The sequence below is a fragment of the Antechinus flavipes genome, chromosome 1, assembly GCF_016432865.1.
Source record: "Antechinus flavipes isolate AdamAnt ecotype Samford, QLD, Australia chromosome 1, AdamAnt_v2, whole genome shotgun sequence".
NCBI classification, from domain to species: Eukaryota; Metazoa; Chordata; class Mammalia; order Dasyuromorphia; family Dasyuridae; genus Antechinus; species Antechinus flavipes.
Window position 1 is genome coordinate 468,419,044 of NC_067398.1, and position 15,287 is coordinate 468,434,330.

The following is a 15,287-nucleotide window of genomic DNA, read 5'->3' on the forward strand; positions in this document are numbered from 1 at the left end:
TGCAAGAGTATTTCCAGTAAACAGGAGCAAGAATTACAGCAAGACTCAATTTTATTCGACTTGTGGTAAGAGCTCAAAAGAAAACTCAGTGGTATTGGATCCCACTTTTTTCTTGATAGGCAGGCATGGAAAAGGACAGAGGAGAGGCAGGGTAATGATGAAAGGAAAATTTGAGGGCAATATGCAATGTTTTACTTTCATAGGATCCTAAATTTAGAACAGGGAAGAATCTCAGAGTGTAATCCTTTCCTTTTACAGATAAGAAAACTGAGGCTTAGAGAAAATAAAAGACTTACTTAGATTCACGTAGCAGCAGAGCTGAGTTTTGAACCAGGTCTTCTGATACTAAGTTCAACACTCTTATTACTTCTCCCCTAAGAGCTGTTCATAGCTGAGAAAGTTAGCAGCTCAGCAGTTGCCACAAGGGCGAGGACATAGTGCCATAGAATTAAATTACATTTCCAATCTTCTAGTCTTTGGACCTCTATGATTCAGATACCTAGGCAGCAAGTTCCTTCCAAACTACTTTTACCCTGTGTTGAATATACTCAGTAAAGGCAAAGGACTGGGGAAAAAGAGAAGTTGAGGTAGATGATAGAGGCAGAATCTTGAACAAGTTTAAAAATTGTTAACATTTTATTAGGTACCCATGATATGCTTTGCCATGTTAGAATACAAATACAACTACTCCTTTTTTCAATCATATACTTTGCTGGGATAGGGCTCATTTACTCCAAGATTGTCAAAATAAAATACCAACAGCACCTTCTAAAAATTTCTGCTTATTTCTGATATAGTGTTTGCCATAGAAAGAAGGGTCAATCTTTTTTTTTTTTTTTTTTTTTGGCTTTGGGGAAGAAGTGGGATGGGGCCAGGGTGGCTATGCACTTAAGAGTTGTTTTAGAGCTCTGAACTACCTAGGGAATAGGGTTGTTATTAAAGAGTGTCTGCCACTGACTCAAGGAAATCATCAAGCTAGTTTTCATTCTGTGTCTAAGCCATCATTTTGTTCATCTAGGCTGGATCACCATTTCTCCCCAACCTAAGACATTCACTCTACCTGGGAACAATTGCAAGATTCCCATTCCCAAGACTCATGTCCCCCAAATGATCAGTCTCTGAGCTCTTCCAGATTTCTTTGTGTTTTGTATGAGCAACATTTGGGATTTTATTCACTACTCCAGTATTTAGATTTACAAGCATCCAAAATGAACTAAGGAATTTGGTGACCTTATTGGTAAGCTAGGATCCTCATCAAGACAGAAAAAATTTTACAGAAAGTTTCCTCAGATGTAACAATATATGTACATAAGGACATCCAATAAATTATTGCAGATATCAATATATTACACAACCTTCCCTCTCAGTCACTGATTTTGTCTATCAGTTGTGAACTACCTCAAGATTCTCAGAAGCCTGGAAGAGTTTTTAAGAAAAATGAAGAGAATTGGGTTGTTCCATGGAAAGTAGGATGTGTCTCTAGCATATGTGTCAGACAGAAGAGTTCTAGGCAAGATAGAAAAGAACAAAATGGATTAAGAAGAAAGATCTTTTGACAGGTCAGGTTTTGTGTTTTTAGGAAAAGATTTTCAGAAAATGAAAGGGGAAAGTAATAAAAGGAGGAAAACCTGAAAGACAATGGGACCATGGGGAAATATTAGGAAATCATAGATTATATTTTAGAGCTTTAATGGAAATGTTTTCACATTGTGAATCTCTCCTTGACCCCCAAATTATTGTGCATTATTCTAATAGTACTGAGATGACAATTACAGTATTTATGGACACAATAAATAAAAAGGTACTGGCTGTGAAGATCCTGCTTAAATGCAATACTATACCTATAAATATAGAACACATGCAGACATGGCATTTGGAAATGTTAACCATAGAATGTTTTAGACAGGGTATATTTTATAAAACCATAGGGAAAGAATGGAGATATAAGGTAAAAAACAAACCTTTGATTGGACTACTGTTTTCCATTAATATCCAAAATTTAAAATGACAATGGCTCTCAGCAATTAATTTTGAAGCCTGTGGGAAAAGAAATGGTCTATTTTGCACTCATGAAAGGATATTTAGGCCTCTAAGCGATCAATTTCTTTTTTACTTTATTCCTGATATTACCAAGTTGTATAAGTAGAATTGGAAATTAGTCACTTTAATCAAGCAGCTCTAGGGAATCAATGACATTGTTTTTTTCTCCTGCCATTTGTCTTTTTTTTTAACATTGACAGTATTTGGGAAGGCAACAAACATAGAAATGTTGTTTTTTGTAAAAAAAAGTTATCAAACCAGTGCATGTTGAAATAAAAACAATCAAACAATAGACATATTAAATATTTACATAGTAATATAAGTGAAATGTTATAAGAATGAGGTTTTCTTTTTTTGGTCATCCAATATTGATAGTAGAAAAATTTAGTAAACAAAAATATGTCTTTTCGAACCTCATATCACAGACAGTAAATATTTTTTTTTTCTTGCTTTGCTTCTGGCTACAAATAGTCCCATACAAATCTCCAATTACTTAAAAATCATAGTCTGAATCATGAAAAACAAATCAATCCATTTATGCATATACTATGATGCAGTTAACATTAAACATTTGGTAATAAAAATGCCTCTTCAATCACTGTAAGCAGCTAAAGAATTAGTCTTTCCATTTTCTTTTCCAAAATATCTTAACTGAATAGCTAGAGTAAGTTCTTGCAGACATCATAATCATACTGCTGTTTCTAATGCCCAAATCATCAAAAGTTATTGAAAATTTCCATACATTGGGATTATGGTTTGTCTCTAGAACATAGATTTTTAAAATATAACACTGACATTAAAATGAGAAATCTTGGTCCTTTTCCACTGAAGAAAAGACTGCTGCTGAACTGTACCTGCAGCAGAATGATGTTTATGGGACTAGGTTTTGAGGGTGGGAGTGGGTATTTCTCAGCCACTGACTTCACGTGGGATATGGGTAGTTTGATGACATTTCCCCTTCCTTTTTAAATAAGTGCAAATCTATGGAAAATACAAAGAACTCCTGCAACAGTATAACCATTGATGGTGACATTATAAATGAATACATTTGGTTTGAAAACAATTGTGTGTACCACAATTTGCTGATATGAATTATATTTAAAATAATTATCGCATCCCCACCTAGAAAGGCAGGGTCAGAATGTGTATATTTTAATTGGGTCTATTTTTTTCCCTTCTAAATTTGGATTCAGATTTTGGCTTAGATGGATAAGGTTACTAGTAGATGAGTAGTTTATCCTCTGAGCTAGTCAGTCCCCAGTTATTCTTTTCAATTCTGTTCCATCAGTCAAAAACAGGGTTTCCCTTTCTGGGTAAAGTATACAGAATCTTCCTGAGTTATTTCAGCCTTTACTTTCAGGAACCAGGCGCAGTGGCTAATCCAGGCACATTGAAATAACTTGTGCAACCAGTTTTTGGGGTGTGTGTGTGTGTGTGTGTGTATGTGTGTGTGTGTGTATCTGAATATGTCAATTGGGAAAAAAAAGTATTCCTTTGTTTTAAGGCTGTTGTTGATATTGCCCCTCTGTTGCTGTGTAGAAGTCATCCAGCACACTCTGTAAATAATCAAATGTTGGCCTTTCTTCTGCTTTCTCCTTCCAGCACATTTTCATGATGTCATAGAGCTCTTCTGGACAGTTTTCCATGCGTGGCATCCTGTATCCTTGCCCCAGAGCCATCATCACATCAGCATTAGTCCTCCCTGAGGCAAACAAAACACACCGTTCAGAAAACCAGCCTAAGTACGTCTGCTCTCAAGTACGGCGCTGTTCTCCTGTTACCCACGTACTGCAGCCATTAACATAAGCAAGTTTTAAAGGCTAAGGAGACTGCTCTGACAGACTGAAAATATACATTTTCAGTCTTGGGTTTCCAAGGTAGTATTTAGCCTGCCAAATATTTCAGAATGAGGCATTGGGGAAATAAGACTGTGTGTGCCCCAAGAGCCAGCAAAGTTTGTAGAAAGCAAGCCTTTTTGCTCAGTCTCATCCAATTTCCTTTAACGATTTGAACTAATGTATGCTGGAGTTCATCTATCTGGGGCATTTGTTCTCTTTCTTTAAAAAGCCCACCCATCCATTCCCAGCTGTCAAAACTCTCCTCCTAGTCTTTTCAATTCTCTTGTTCCTTCTATCCTTCTTATTTACACTCTTGGGTTATATCAACACTTTCCAAGTCAAATCAATGTTTGTAAAATTGCCCAGAAAAGTGGGGGGTTGGACTACCCTGTCAAACCTATCTGGGTCATTCAAACAAAAGTGGGTTCTTTTAATCGCTAGGAGGAGACCAACTTACCAAATGCCATGTATAGGTGCTGGACACGGCATCAGAGGACCTGGATTCAAATCTTGACTGTATCACTTACTACTTGTGTGACCTCAGGTAAACCACTTAACATCTCTGGTAAGTTTGTGCCTCTGGGCCTCAATTTGCTCATCTGTGTAACGAGGACAGTTTCCAATTCTAAATTTATGATCCTATGATTTGCTTTCAAACTTACAGACTGATGACTTGGATGAGATCAACTGTCTATACACAACACAAACTATAAACTTATTAAGTCATCTTTTAACAAAAGGGGATAGAGGACAATGAGCTTGAGTCATGTCACATTATCTATAGTCAGCCTTTTTCTATTAAATGGTATTTTATTTCTTCTAATTACATGTAGTTACAATTTTTAGCATTCATTAAGAAAAAAATTTTTTTTTAGTTTTGAGTTACTTTCCTCTTCCTATGATGATAAACAATCTGATATAGATTACACAGTTCAGCTTTTTTCCAAATTAACTTCATAGTCTATCTGGAATATCTTTTATCTGAATTTATTGTTAAATGGGATAGCAAGATTAAGAAAGTTTCACCAATACTGGAACTATGAGAATTTAGGAGAGATGGTTGAATCTCTAGGGCTACTTGAAAAGCCTGATTTGTTGACTTTTGACAATGAGGTGACTCTTCACACATCAAGGATTTGGTTTAGTGTTTCCAGAAGAGATCATCCATTACTTGAACAAGGACTGAGCACAAGAAGGATAAAAGTGCTCACAGGCAGTAACTGAAAGGTGCTAACAATGCAATTCAAAAGTATTTATTAGAAGCTTACTATGTGCAAGGCACTTTGCTAGATAGGCACCAGGACTACAAAGAAAAGAAAACAGTCCTTTGGTTTACATTTTATTGAATAGAACAGATGGATCAAGCAGGCTTGAATTCAATAAATATTTGTTGAGAATCTACTGTGAAAAGACAATGGTCTAGACATTACAATGAGCTGTCCTGGTGTTTTTCCTCACCAATGCTAGACATAATATAAATTTTTTTTTTTTAAAAAGAAAAGTCTATTTAGCAGTAATAGATTATTCTTTAACTCATATTTTTACTTTATTGTAATTTACAAATTACTATAGTAAAAGTATTATCAAATCCATTTTACAGATGAGAAAACTGAGGCTTTATAATGTTAAGTGGCTCACCTAGGGATTCATGGCTATAAAGTATCAGAGCTGGGGACCAACCCAGGCTTCCTGACTATAAATCCAGAGTAATTTCTAACAAATTATATCATGACCTAATAATTTGAAAAATCTAAATACTGGAACTGAGAAAATGGCCATGGCTCTTATAAAGATTCTATTTTTGGAGATATGGTTATGTATTGATGGTATGCATTTTGTGTGGTTTATTTTAAACACACATACATATATATTATATAAAAATATATATGTATATACATACATATGTATATTTATGTATCTATGCTATATCTATCTCTCAATCACTTGATTGATCTATCTTTGATAGACCTGTCAAAAAATAATAGGTTTTATACTATTTCCCCTTCTTCCTGTCTCTCCCCTTTCTAAGTTTCATGCAAGTGACAAATGAATCTTCCTACTACACAGATCTGATCACATCACCCTTATATTAAAACAAAACAAAATAATGTCAGTCATTGCCTTTTCCTATTAGGAAAAGGCAGTGACTAATATTTTCCTTAGTCTGACATTGAAATTCCTTTGCAATTTGGCATAATTTTACTGTTCCAGTCTTTCCCCCAACCCCTGTCATACACACTATGTGCCTTTAGGTGTTTTATGTTCCAGTCAGACTTGACTCCCAGCTGTTTCCCAGTTTTGTCCTCCTCCCTCCTGCACATGTATCTCCACATGTCCGGTCTTGTTCACACTCTCTTCCTTAAAAGGCCCTTCTGAGGCATTATCTCTTCCATGAAGCCTTCCCTGAACTCTCCATTCCACTGAAAGTTATTTCTCCCTCCTCAAAATCCATTTGTCTGGATCATTTCTTTGCCACTCACATTTTATCCTTCTTAGGTCACAAGATCCTTGAGGGCAAGGATTGTGTCATTTTTTTCATCTTTATATCTAACACAATTCCTTGCATATAGTTAATCAATAAATGTGGTGCCCAAATGATCTCATTAAGGAAGTCAATCAAACAAAAGGGAGAGATTTATAATTTGAAAGCTAGTAAAGTAAAAAACAAACAAACAAAAAAGACCAGTCTTTACATTTTTCCATGTGCATGGTGCGAACAGCCTGTAGCTCCAAAAGACCTGGCAGGATTTTTTTTTTTAGTTTAATGACAATAAAGCTTTTGAGGCCTCTCCTCTCACTAGCTTGTAATTGTAGCTATTCACTTGCTAATTGTTAGTGATGTTTCTACTGCTGCTTCATTATTCTGATACATTTGGCCAGCTATGGTTTTTTTTTTGTTTTTAATAGCAATCCACTACTTCTGGTATTGGTGTTTAGTCGTTTGCTGGCTTCTATTCCATTTAGCTGGTTTTTTAAATTATAAATTAATATATTATAATATAATATATAACATAATATATGTAATATATTGTATTGGATTGGTGGTGCTTTTTCTTCAATATAAACCATGTGAAATATTGACTTATTATGTAAGCTTCTAGGGGTAAAGGCAGGAATTATGTACTTATGTACTATGTGAGAATGATGTTAGAATGTTATAGCTGGAAAGCATCTTACCAATAATCTCATTTAAAAGCCTGGCTTTAGATAATGCTCTGTGTAGTAACAATCAGGTGGTGACAGCACAGTTAACTAAGACCACCCCTTATCTCTGCTAAAGATTTACCATTAGAGGTTCTTGGGTACATGCTAACAGACAGATCTGGGGAGGGAAGTTTGAGCAGTTTCCTTTAAACTAATGCAGCATGTCATTAGGGATGTATGTATTCAATCTGCCTCCTTCAGTTACAATTCTGAGACATGGGAGACACTGGCATGGGACTGCTCAGCATGATGTGCTTGTATCACATACCTTCTTTGGAAGGTAATATGCTCTATAAGCAAAGCAGAATTGTATTAGCTCAAAGGAAATGTGAGACGGGGCCAAGTGAGAGACATTTCCTCCCCAAATATGCATGTGGAGTGTTTGTACCCGACCTATGGTACAGACTTCCAATTTGACATTGGTCTGATCAGCCACAGGTGGACACACTGAATCTAACATCACAATGTCATTGTGGTTCTCTTCAATCACTCAGGATAAGGACCCTTTTAAAGGACAAAGCCCCTGAAGGAGGCCACAGATAGTTTTCTGGAAAAGCCAAACATTATAATCTAAGCAACACTTTGAACAAACGTCCTAGATCTTGACAGCAGTCCTAGATCTTTAAAAATCTAGAGTGCTTTTTATGATAAAAAAAACAAAACAAAACAATTTTTGCCTACTCTTCCCTCAGTAGCACAATCTCTGAATATATACAGGATAGGAATTTACTTAATGGAAAGCTGCTCGAAATGTAAATGCCTGAAACTCAAGGAAAAAATCTGTATAACTTTTTTTAGTTGGGGTTTCTGTTCACCACAGAAGAGCTGTGGTATTTCCAATACTCTAACTTTTGTATTTAACTTTATTCACTTGGACCAATTTCAGAAGAAAGGAATGCTTTTACTTCCGTTAAGTTCCAGGTTTCCAGCTGTGGAAGTCCAATATTCAGTATAATGTACGCACAACAACTGCAGATTTACTTGGGGATTTCTCTTCCGCTTCTGTTCTAGGATGTTCCTGATTAAGTAAATAAAGCCAGGAGTCTCCCATGGAAGCAACTTCCTCTTGAGGGTTTTCTGCTCCCATCCCTATCCCCAGCTCTTTTTCTCATCATTCATATGTACCCTCCTACATCCATTTTTTGAAGTTATTTCTTTTCTTTTCTTTTCTTTTTTTTTGGCAGTGAAACAACAGCTTCTGAGTCCCCAGACAGAATAAAACATAACTAGGGAGTAGCTGATGATCTGGCATGCTGTCACTGGTTGGTTTGCCACATGGAAGAAAAGAAATAATCTGGCTGATACAATAAAAACAGCACTTACTCTAGGGTTATAAAATCTAGATTCAAATGTCATCATACATGCTTACTATTTGTATAGGCAACCTTTTGGATCTCAGTTTTCTCATCTGTAAAAGGAGTTGATTGGGCTGGATGGCCTCTGAGATCCCCTTCAGATCAAAGGCATCAAGGTAGCACAGTGAGTAAGAAGACTGGACTTCAGAGTGAGTAAGACAGTTCAAATCCTACCTCAGACACTTAGCTTGTGATCCTGAATAAGTCATTTAAGGTCTCTCAGTCCCAGTTTACTCATCTGTAAAGCGGGGACATGTACCTCACAGGGTTTTTGTGAAAATAAGAATATAGTTACAAGGCTTTGTTTTGTTTGCTTTGCAAAGTGCTATAAAAAGCCTAGGTATTATTAAATTTATTATCCTACATAGGCTTTTCAGATATGCCAGGTAAGCATGGAGAAAGGGTTGGGATATAGAGAGAAAAGAAAGAGGAAGAGGAGGAAAAGAAAGAGGAACAAGATCATGATGATGATGGCAACAGAATAAGGATGGAATAATGTAAAGACAGAAGAAGAAACAGTCCCTCAGACTGAGAAGTCAGTAATGCTCCGGGGTTCAGGAATCCCTAAAAGCATTCATGTTAGTCACCTTGGCGCCAAGTACCTTTGTGAAAACATCCCTGTGAACCTCATGTTGTTACACAAAAGACTTTAAGAGAAGGGTGATCTCTCATACAAGAACTAGTCAAAACTTCTAATTCTACCATAATGTTAAAGGGTCCACTTTTAATACCATTTGTGCCTAGAATGTTGTTCAAAGTAAACATATTAAGTCAAACTTAGAGAAATGGTAGTCTGGTGTTATGTTGGCAGAAATATTATGATTTTCTTCTGATAAAGAATTTGAAGCTTTTGGAATAAGAACGTTTCCCCAACACATCTTAGTACTGATTCTAGAATGAATCCCAAGGTTCATCTAGTCTAATCCCCTTCATTTTGTAGATAAAGAAAGTCAGGTCTACAGACACTCAGCAACTAGACTAAACTCACACGAATAGTGTCAGTAGTGGGATTTCAACCCAGTCTTTTCATGTCAGTTAGTGTTCTTCCCATTGTATCATATGCTTTTGAACCCCATGTGCCAAAATGTGAGAGACAGCGTTGGAAGTTGAGAAAGAGATACCTGTCTGGGCTATTGTTATTGTGATGCAGAAATCACAGATCATGTTTTGAATTGTGCTGGTAAATCAAAGAATCTTGAAAGTGCTGATAAAAAAAAAAGCATAAAATTTCTAGAAGCTGAAGGAGGTTTGGCCTTTGACTTGCTAAATGATCTTGTAGAAATAGAGTCATATTCTGATGTCCAAGAAGTCAGAAAGCTACATTTTTTTTATCCCTTAATAAAAAGACAAGTGAGCAAAAATGAACATGATCTGGAAAAAAAATCTTAAAAAAAAATAAGCTTCAAGACTAGTGCTGACATCAGTGTTCATTCACTCCTCTTCCATATATGCATGTACACTGCAATAAGTTGGTGCTTTCAAATAATTGAAGTACTCTTCTACTACTATTACTACTACTACTACTACTACTACTACTACTACTACTACTACTACTACTACAACAACTACTACTACTACATACTCTGCTTAAAAGGGGTCTATAGCTAATTTTAGAAATACTTTTCACAAAAGTAAGTTATTAAGTTCTAATCCTTTAAAAGTTACCCTTCAGCTAATTAGAAAAAACTTGGTATCCAGAACAACTCAAATCATAGAATTTGAGAAGAATTCTACATAACTCCTTTTCATTTTAAGACTCTTGTTACAATTCCAAGCCCAAGAAGTTGCCTTATTTATCTTTATCAGAATAGTTAAGCTGCTGGTAGTTAAAGAAAGAGTTAGGAGCTTCCTCAAAGGTCACTCAATCCAATCTACGCCTTAACAAGAGTTCCCTTTATGATATGATAGTCTCCAATAGTTTTCTAATTCTGTCCTGTTCCACTGATCCTTTTAATTGATTTTTCTTTTCCACACATGCCAGGAAGCAAAACAACAACATATCAAAGAATGAACACAACAATGGATACAAACAGGCTTACAGTACCTGGATAGGGAATTTTCCCATAGGTTACAATTTCATATAGGAGAATTCCAAAGGACCATACATCTGATTTAATAGTAAAATATCCAAAGTTTATTGCCTCTGGAGCTGTCCACTTGATAGGGAATTTTGCACCTATGAAACAAGACATATTTAATTATGAGCAATTGGAAAAATGTTAGCCTATACCTAAGAGGAAACAATCCTTTTTTAAAAAAATAATTTATATTGTAGTTAATTTTTAAAAAAATATAAACCATTGGAGATATTAGCTCCCTCAAAGTCTCCACAAAAGATTGTTCAATTCTTTTACTTATAAGTGAGAAAACAGATTTAAATTGTGTATTAATAATTCTCACCAAACCTTAGGGTTTCCATTGCCATAAATGATTTCTATATAAAGTGTTATAAGGAATGAAGTTTTTATATTCACAAAAGTCAAAGTAAAGTAACTTGGGAAGAACTGCTAATGTCTTTCTGCTGTCAACAAATCAAATGATTTAGGCTTGAATTGTAATTTGGAGCACTTGGGAAACATTGAAGATGATGGAATTTTCAGTAAGTATATTTTGCAGAAAGCTGACCCTATGAAATACAACTTAACTTTGGTATTTTGTGTAGTACAAGATCAAAATTCAAAGTGAAGAGAGCATTCTTATTTATATGACTAATTTCAATGAAATATGAAAGAATGAAATGAAACTTGGAAAGACTCAGTGAAAAAAATTCAAAGCTGTCTTTATAATATAGCTAGTTCATAAGTCCAAATTCAGCTACTGTTTGTACTAGCCCCACCTTTAGACTTGATAAAATGTAATAGTGGAGCTAGAGAAACTGCCCAAGATAAGTAGGTCTCTCTAGGCAAAAAGAGTGATCTTTTAACATAACCAAAGCAGATATAGAACAAATTGTAACCAAATTTTGAAGTTATTTCTTTATCAACTCTCTAAGTGGGGCCAACTCTTCCAAATGGCATCAGTAACAAATACATATGGCACACTCTTATAAGAGAAACAATCTGAGCCAACTCAGATACAATCAAATTACTAGTCCTTTTAGAACAAGATAAGGTAATGAAAAAAATAATCCTCATTTTGTTCATTAGAACATTTTGTCCTAAACCTCATCTATGTCCTTATTTTTTTTAACCTACATCTTTATTGATGACAAAGAATAGGTAGTACTCAAAAACAGTATTGGGCATGATGTGCAAAGAACTGTTCCAAGTTTTTTGCTGTCAATTTTTTAATGTGCTGGAAATAAATTTCTGCTCCTTGACCTTTAATTAGTTAATATGCAATATCTGAACTAGATTATGAAAGTAGGTTAATTTGCAAGATTATGTTGAATTAAGTGCACATTATGGTAACAGCTTCACATTTTGATTTCTAATATAAAGACTGGTCTAAATTATGTTTTTGGAGATAGACTTAATGTTAGTAACATTTCCTATGTAGTTAAGAAAAGACTGTTTTGATACAAGCAAAAGCTTTACAAAACCCACATTTTATTGTGTAAAAACCATTTTTGTTAGTTGCCTAATTAGAGGGAAAATTGTAGTTTGTGTTAAATTTCTAGTTAAAATCATCTGGAGTCAATCAACATGGCAATTTAAAAAAGCAACTTATGACTTATAAGAATAGCAAATTAAACAGATGATTGTGGCACATTAATATTCTATAACCAAGACTTTTTTTTAAAAAGACATTCACCTCATAATCTATACATGGCACAAACTTGAAAATCATCACTATACCTTCTCTTGCTGTATACTCATTATCTTCAATTACCCGAGCAAGGCCAAAATCAGCGATTTTGCACATCAGTGAATCTGAAACAAGAACATTAGCTGCCCTCAGATCTCGATGGATGTAATTCTTCCTCTCGATGTATGCCATTCCTTCTGCTATCTGTAACAAGAAAAAGAGCTCTCATTTTCTGTCCTTAGTACATTATGCAGGACCAATAAGAAAAAACAAAAACAGCCATTTCAAATTCATTATCAATATTTTTTGATTATTATCAATAAATAAACCAGAATTGCTGTTGTAAAGGCTTCTGGAAATACCATACTTCCTAACATTTTAATGAAGATAAATCTTTTCCTTTTTAATGTAATGTTGCATTTTTATTGCTTCATAGATTCTCTAAAAGTAGAAAACTTTCAAGCTACCTCTTCAAAGACATTACTAATATTGTTCCATTTCACAAATGAGATAGAAGAAACAGGAATGGGATATGAATAACTAGAAAAAACAAATTAATGGATAAAAATTAACTAATATACCAAAATGGGTCTATCTAAAGAACCACTTGCTTAATACAATGGCCTTTATATTTTAGATTAGTTAATAGCTACAGCTTTTTGTCTTTTAAAAGCTTTTACAGCTCACCTATTTTAAACAGAATTTTAGTTTAACAAAGAATGGAAATAGACACTGAAAATTTAAGTAAAATGATAAGATTAGACATATTATTGTCACTACTAATTTATATGGTGGCAACAACAATAATATAAAAAAATTCATAAAATCTCAGGACTCTGGTCAAAGCAGGGTACAATAGTAACTTCAAAAGGCAGATAGCAAAATATACCTTCCACTTCTTGAGAAGTAATGAATTTGAGATGTGTGTTCTCAAACATGGCTTATACATTGATTTATTTTGATAAGATTATATGTATTTGTTACAAGGATGGGGTGGAAAATGGTATTGCAGGGAGAATGTTAGTGTGGTAAGAGATAGCTTTAAAAGAGCATCAATAAGACATTTCTAAAATGCAAAAAAGAAAAAAAAAAGAACAATTTTTTATCACCACTCTGTTAAATTTTATATATACATACACACACCCACACGTGTGCATGTGGCCACACACATATATAAACTTTTTTTTGAATGTGCAGTATATAGTTTCTTACACAAACCTCTTATAATTCTTTTTAAAAAATATATATGGAGATATATGTGTTGAGGATTAAGTTCCCAAAACAAAATTACCAAAAAATTTTTAAAAAGAAGAAAAGAAAATCTTGCTGCATTCCTAAACATGATTTCCAAGAATAATAGTACCAATTCAAAAGTTAAGTAAAATCCTTGTTTTAAAGCTTTTGAAGAATGTGTTGAGTTCATTAATAGGCAAACTATCAAATTATTTGGCTTACCATAATTCAGTTCAATAAAACACTTTATGTGTCTATTCCAGTATGTGGCTTAGTAGTTCATGATATTCTCTGAATTACCTTTTTTTTGAGTATTAACAAGATCCATGATTTTAAAAACCTCCAATCTACTACATGCTAGGCTCTGAAAATGTAAGTTTGAAGATGGCACAATCTTTTGGAAAGGAGTATGATTCACTATATATAAAGATAAATAAGATACAGTTTATATCATTTTTAGTAAAGGATGGGGAGTGAAAATAGAAGTGGAAAGCTTGAAAAAAAAGTTTTAGATGATTACTTTATCCATAAATCCTACTTTCCATGCCAATTCATCCTAATTAAAGATATCTAAATATCACCTTAATATAGAATATGAAATTAAATTTATGGGCAACTGATTATTTAATTTACTAGTTTATTTTTGAATAGCTCCATAGAAATTGTAGTTTGTATCTAAATTACCTTGTATTGTATATCTAAGTGCAAAGACCAGAAAATGGTGTCATTGTGTAGAATTGGAAGCTTCACCTGTACCTGGCATTTGCAGCAATTCTTAATCTAGCAAATTTCATGACCTCACATCAGATCATTGACAGATACATATATCTATATGTATAGAAAGACATATACACTTTTCATTCTTGTAGTTTAGAATGACAGCTTTTTTGTTTGTGTATGAACATATTTTGAAAATTGAGTTCATCTGGTTATTTGTTCATCTCAAATGAAAAGACGAAAACTATGTCAACATTTGAAATCAGGAATGTTATAATTACTAAATTAATAAAATATCAATATCTCACATTTGCATAGCAATAAAGCTTTACAAAGTGTTTTACATATATTATTCCATTAGATTTCACAACAACCTTCCAGGTAGCTGTTATTATAGTTCTCATTTTACAGATGAAGAACTCAGGCCTAAAGAACTTAGAGGACTTGCCCAAGGTCACACACCTAGTAAGTATCTGAGGCAGGATTCAATCTCAGAACTTCCTGACTCCAAACACAATTCCCAAATATTCTAATAAGTTTGAGAATACCCTCAAAAGGAATGAAATAAAAGAAAATATCATAATATTAATTATTTGATTTCTTTGTTCTTTAGGCAAAACTCTAGGACGAAAATGATGAGTCACTAAACAAGTCATGATCAACTGTGGAGGAGCCTGCCAGAGATTTTCCCACCAATGGCTAATGAAATCTATTTCTGTTACAAAACATTTTACATACATTACTTCATGTGACCCTTATGACTATTCTTGAATGTAAGCAAGGAAGGTAGTATGAATATAATTTTGAAACAAATAACTGACAGAGAAGTAAGGTTCAGAGTAGAGAGCTGAAACTCAAGTTTTCTAACTTCAAATTCAATCTTCTCATTAGCGCATACTGTTGCTAAAATGTTAGATTAAAAAGTGTTCTCTCTGTCTTTGTCTCTCTATTCTCTGTCTCTGTCTCTCTCTCCCCCTCCCTCCTTTCTTTCCTCCCACCCTCCCTTCTGCTCTCTCCTCTTCCTCTCTCCATCTTCCCCTTTCTTATTCCCCCTCTCTTTGTCTCTTTATCCCCTTCCCCTCCAGATAAACATAAGTCATGGAAAAATCCCTGTATTATTGCATATCCTCCCTCAAGTACCATTTTAGAACTA

At 34.3% G+C, this 15,287-nt stretch overlaps 1 protein-coding gene across 3 annotated transcripts in view; it reads right to left on the minus strand.

Annotated features, from left to right (window-relative positions):
- Nucleotides 1-617: 617 nt before the first annotated feature.
- LYN (LYN proto-oncogene, Src family tyrosine kinase) overlaps nt 618-15,287 on the minus strand; it is a 130,917-nt gene continuing 116,247 nt past the window's right edge. For all 3 annotated transcript variants that reach the window (XM_051970178.1, XM_051970176.1, XM_051970177.1), the window contains 3 exons: nt 12,235-12,388; nt 10,482-10,613; nt 618-3,742 (listed from right to left, as the gene is read on the minus strand). In XM_051970178.1, the coding sequence (XP_051826138.1) occupies nt 3,540-3,742; nt 10,482-10,613; nt 12,235-12,388 (489 nt within the window). In that variant the 3' untranslated portion in view covers nt 618-3,539. The remainder of the gene's footprint in view (nt 3,743-10,481; nt 10,614-12,234; nt 12,389-15,287) is intronic.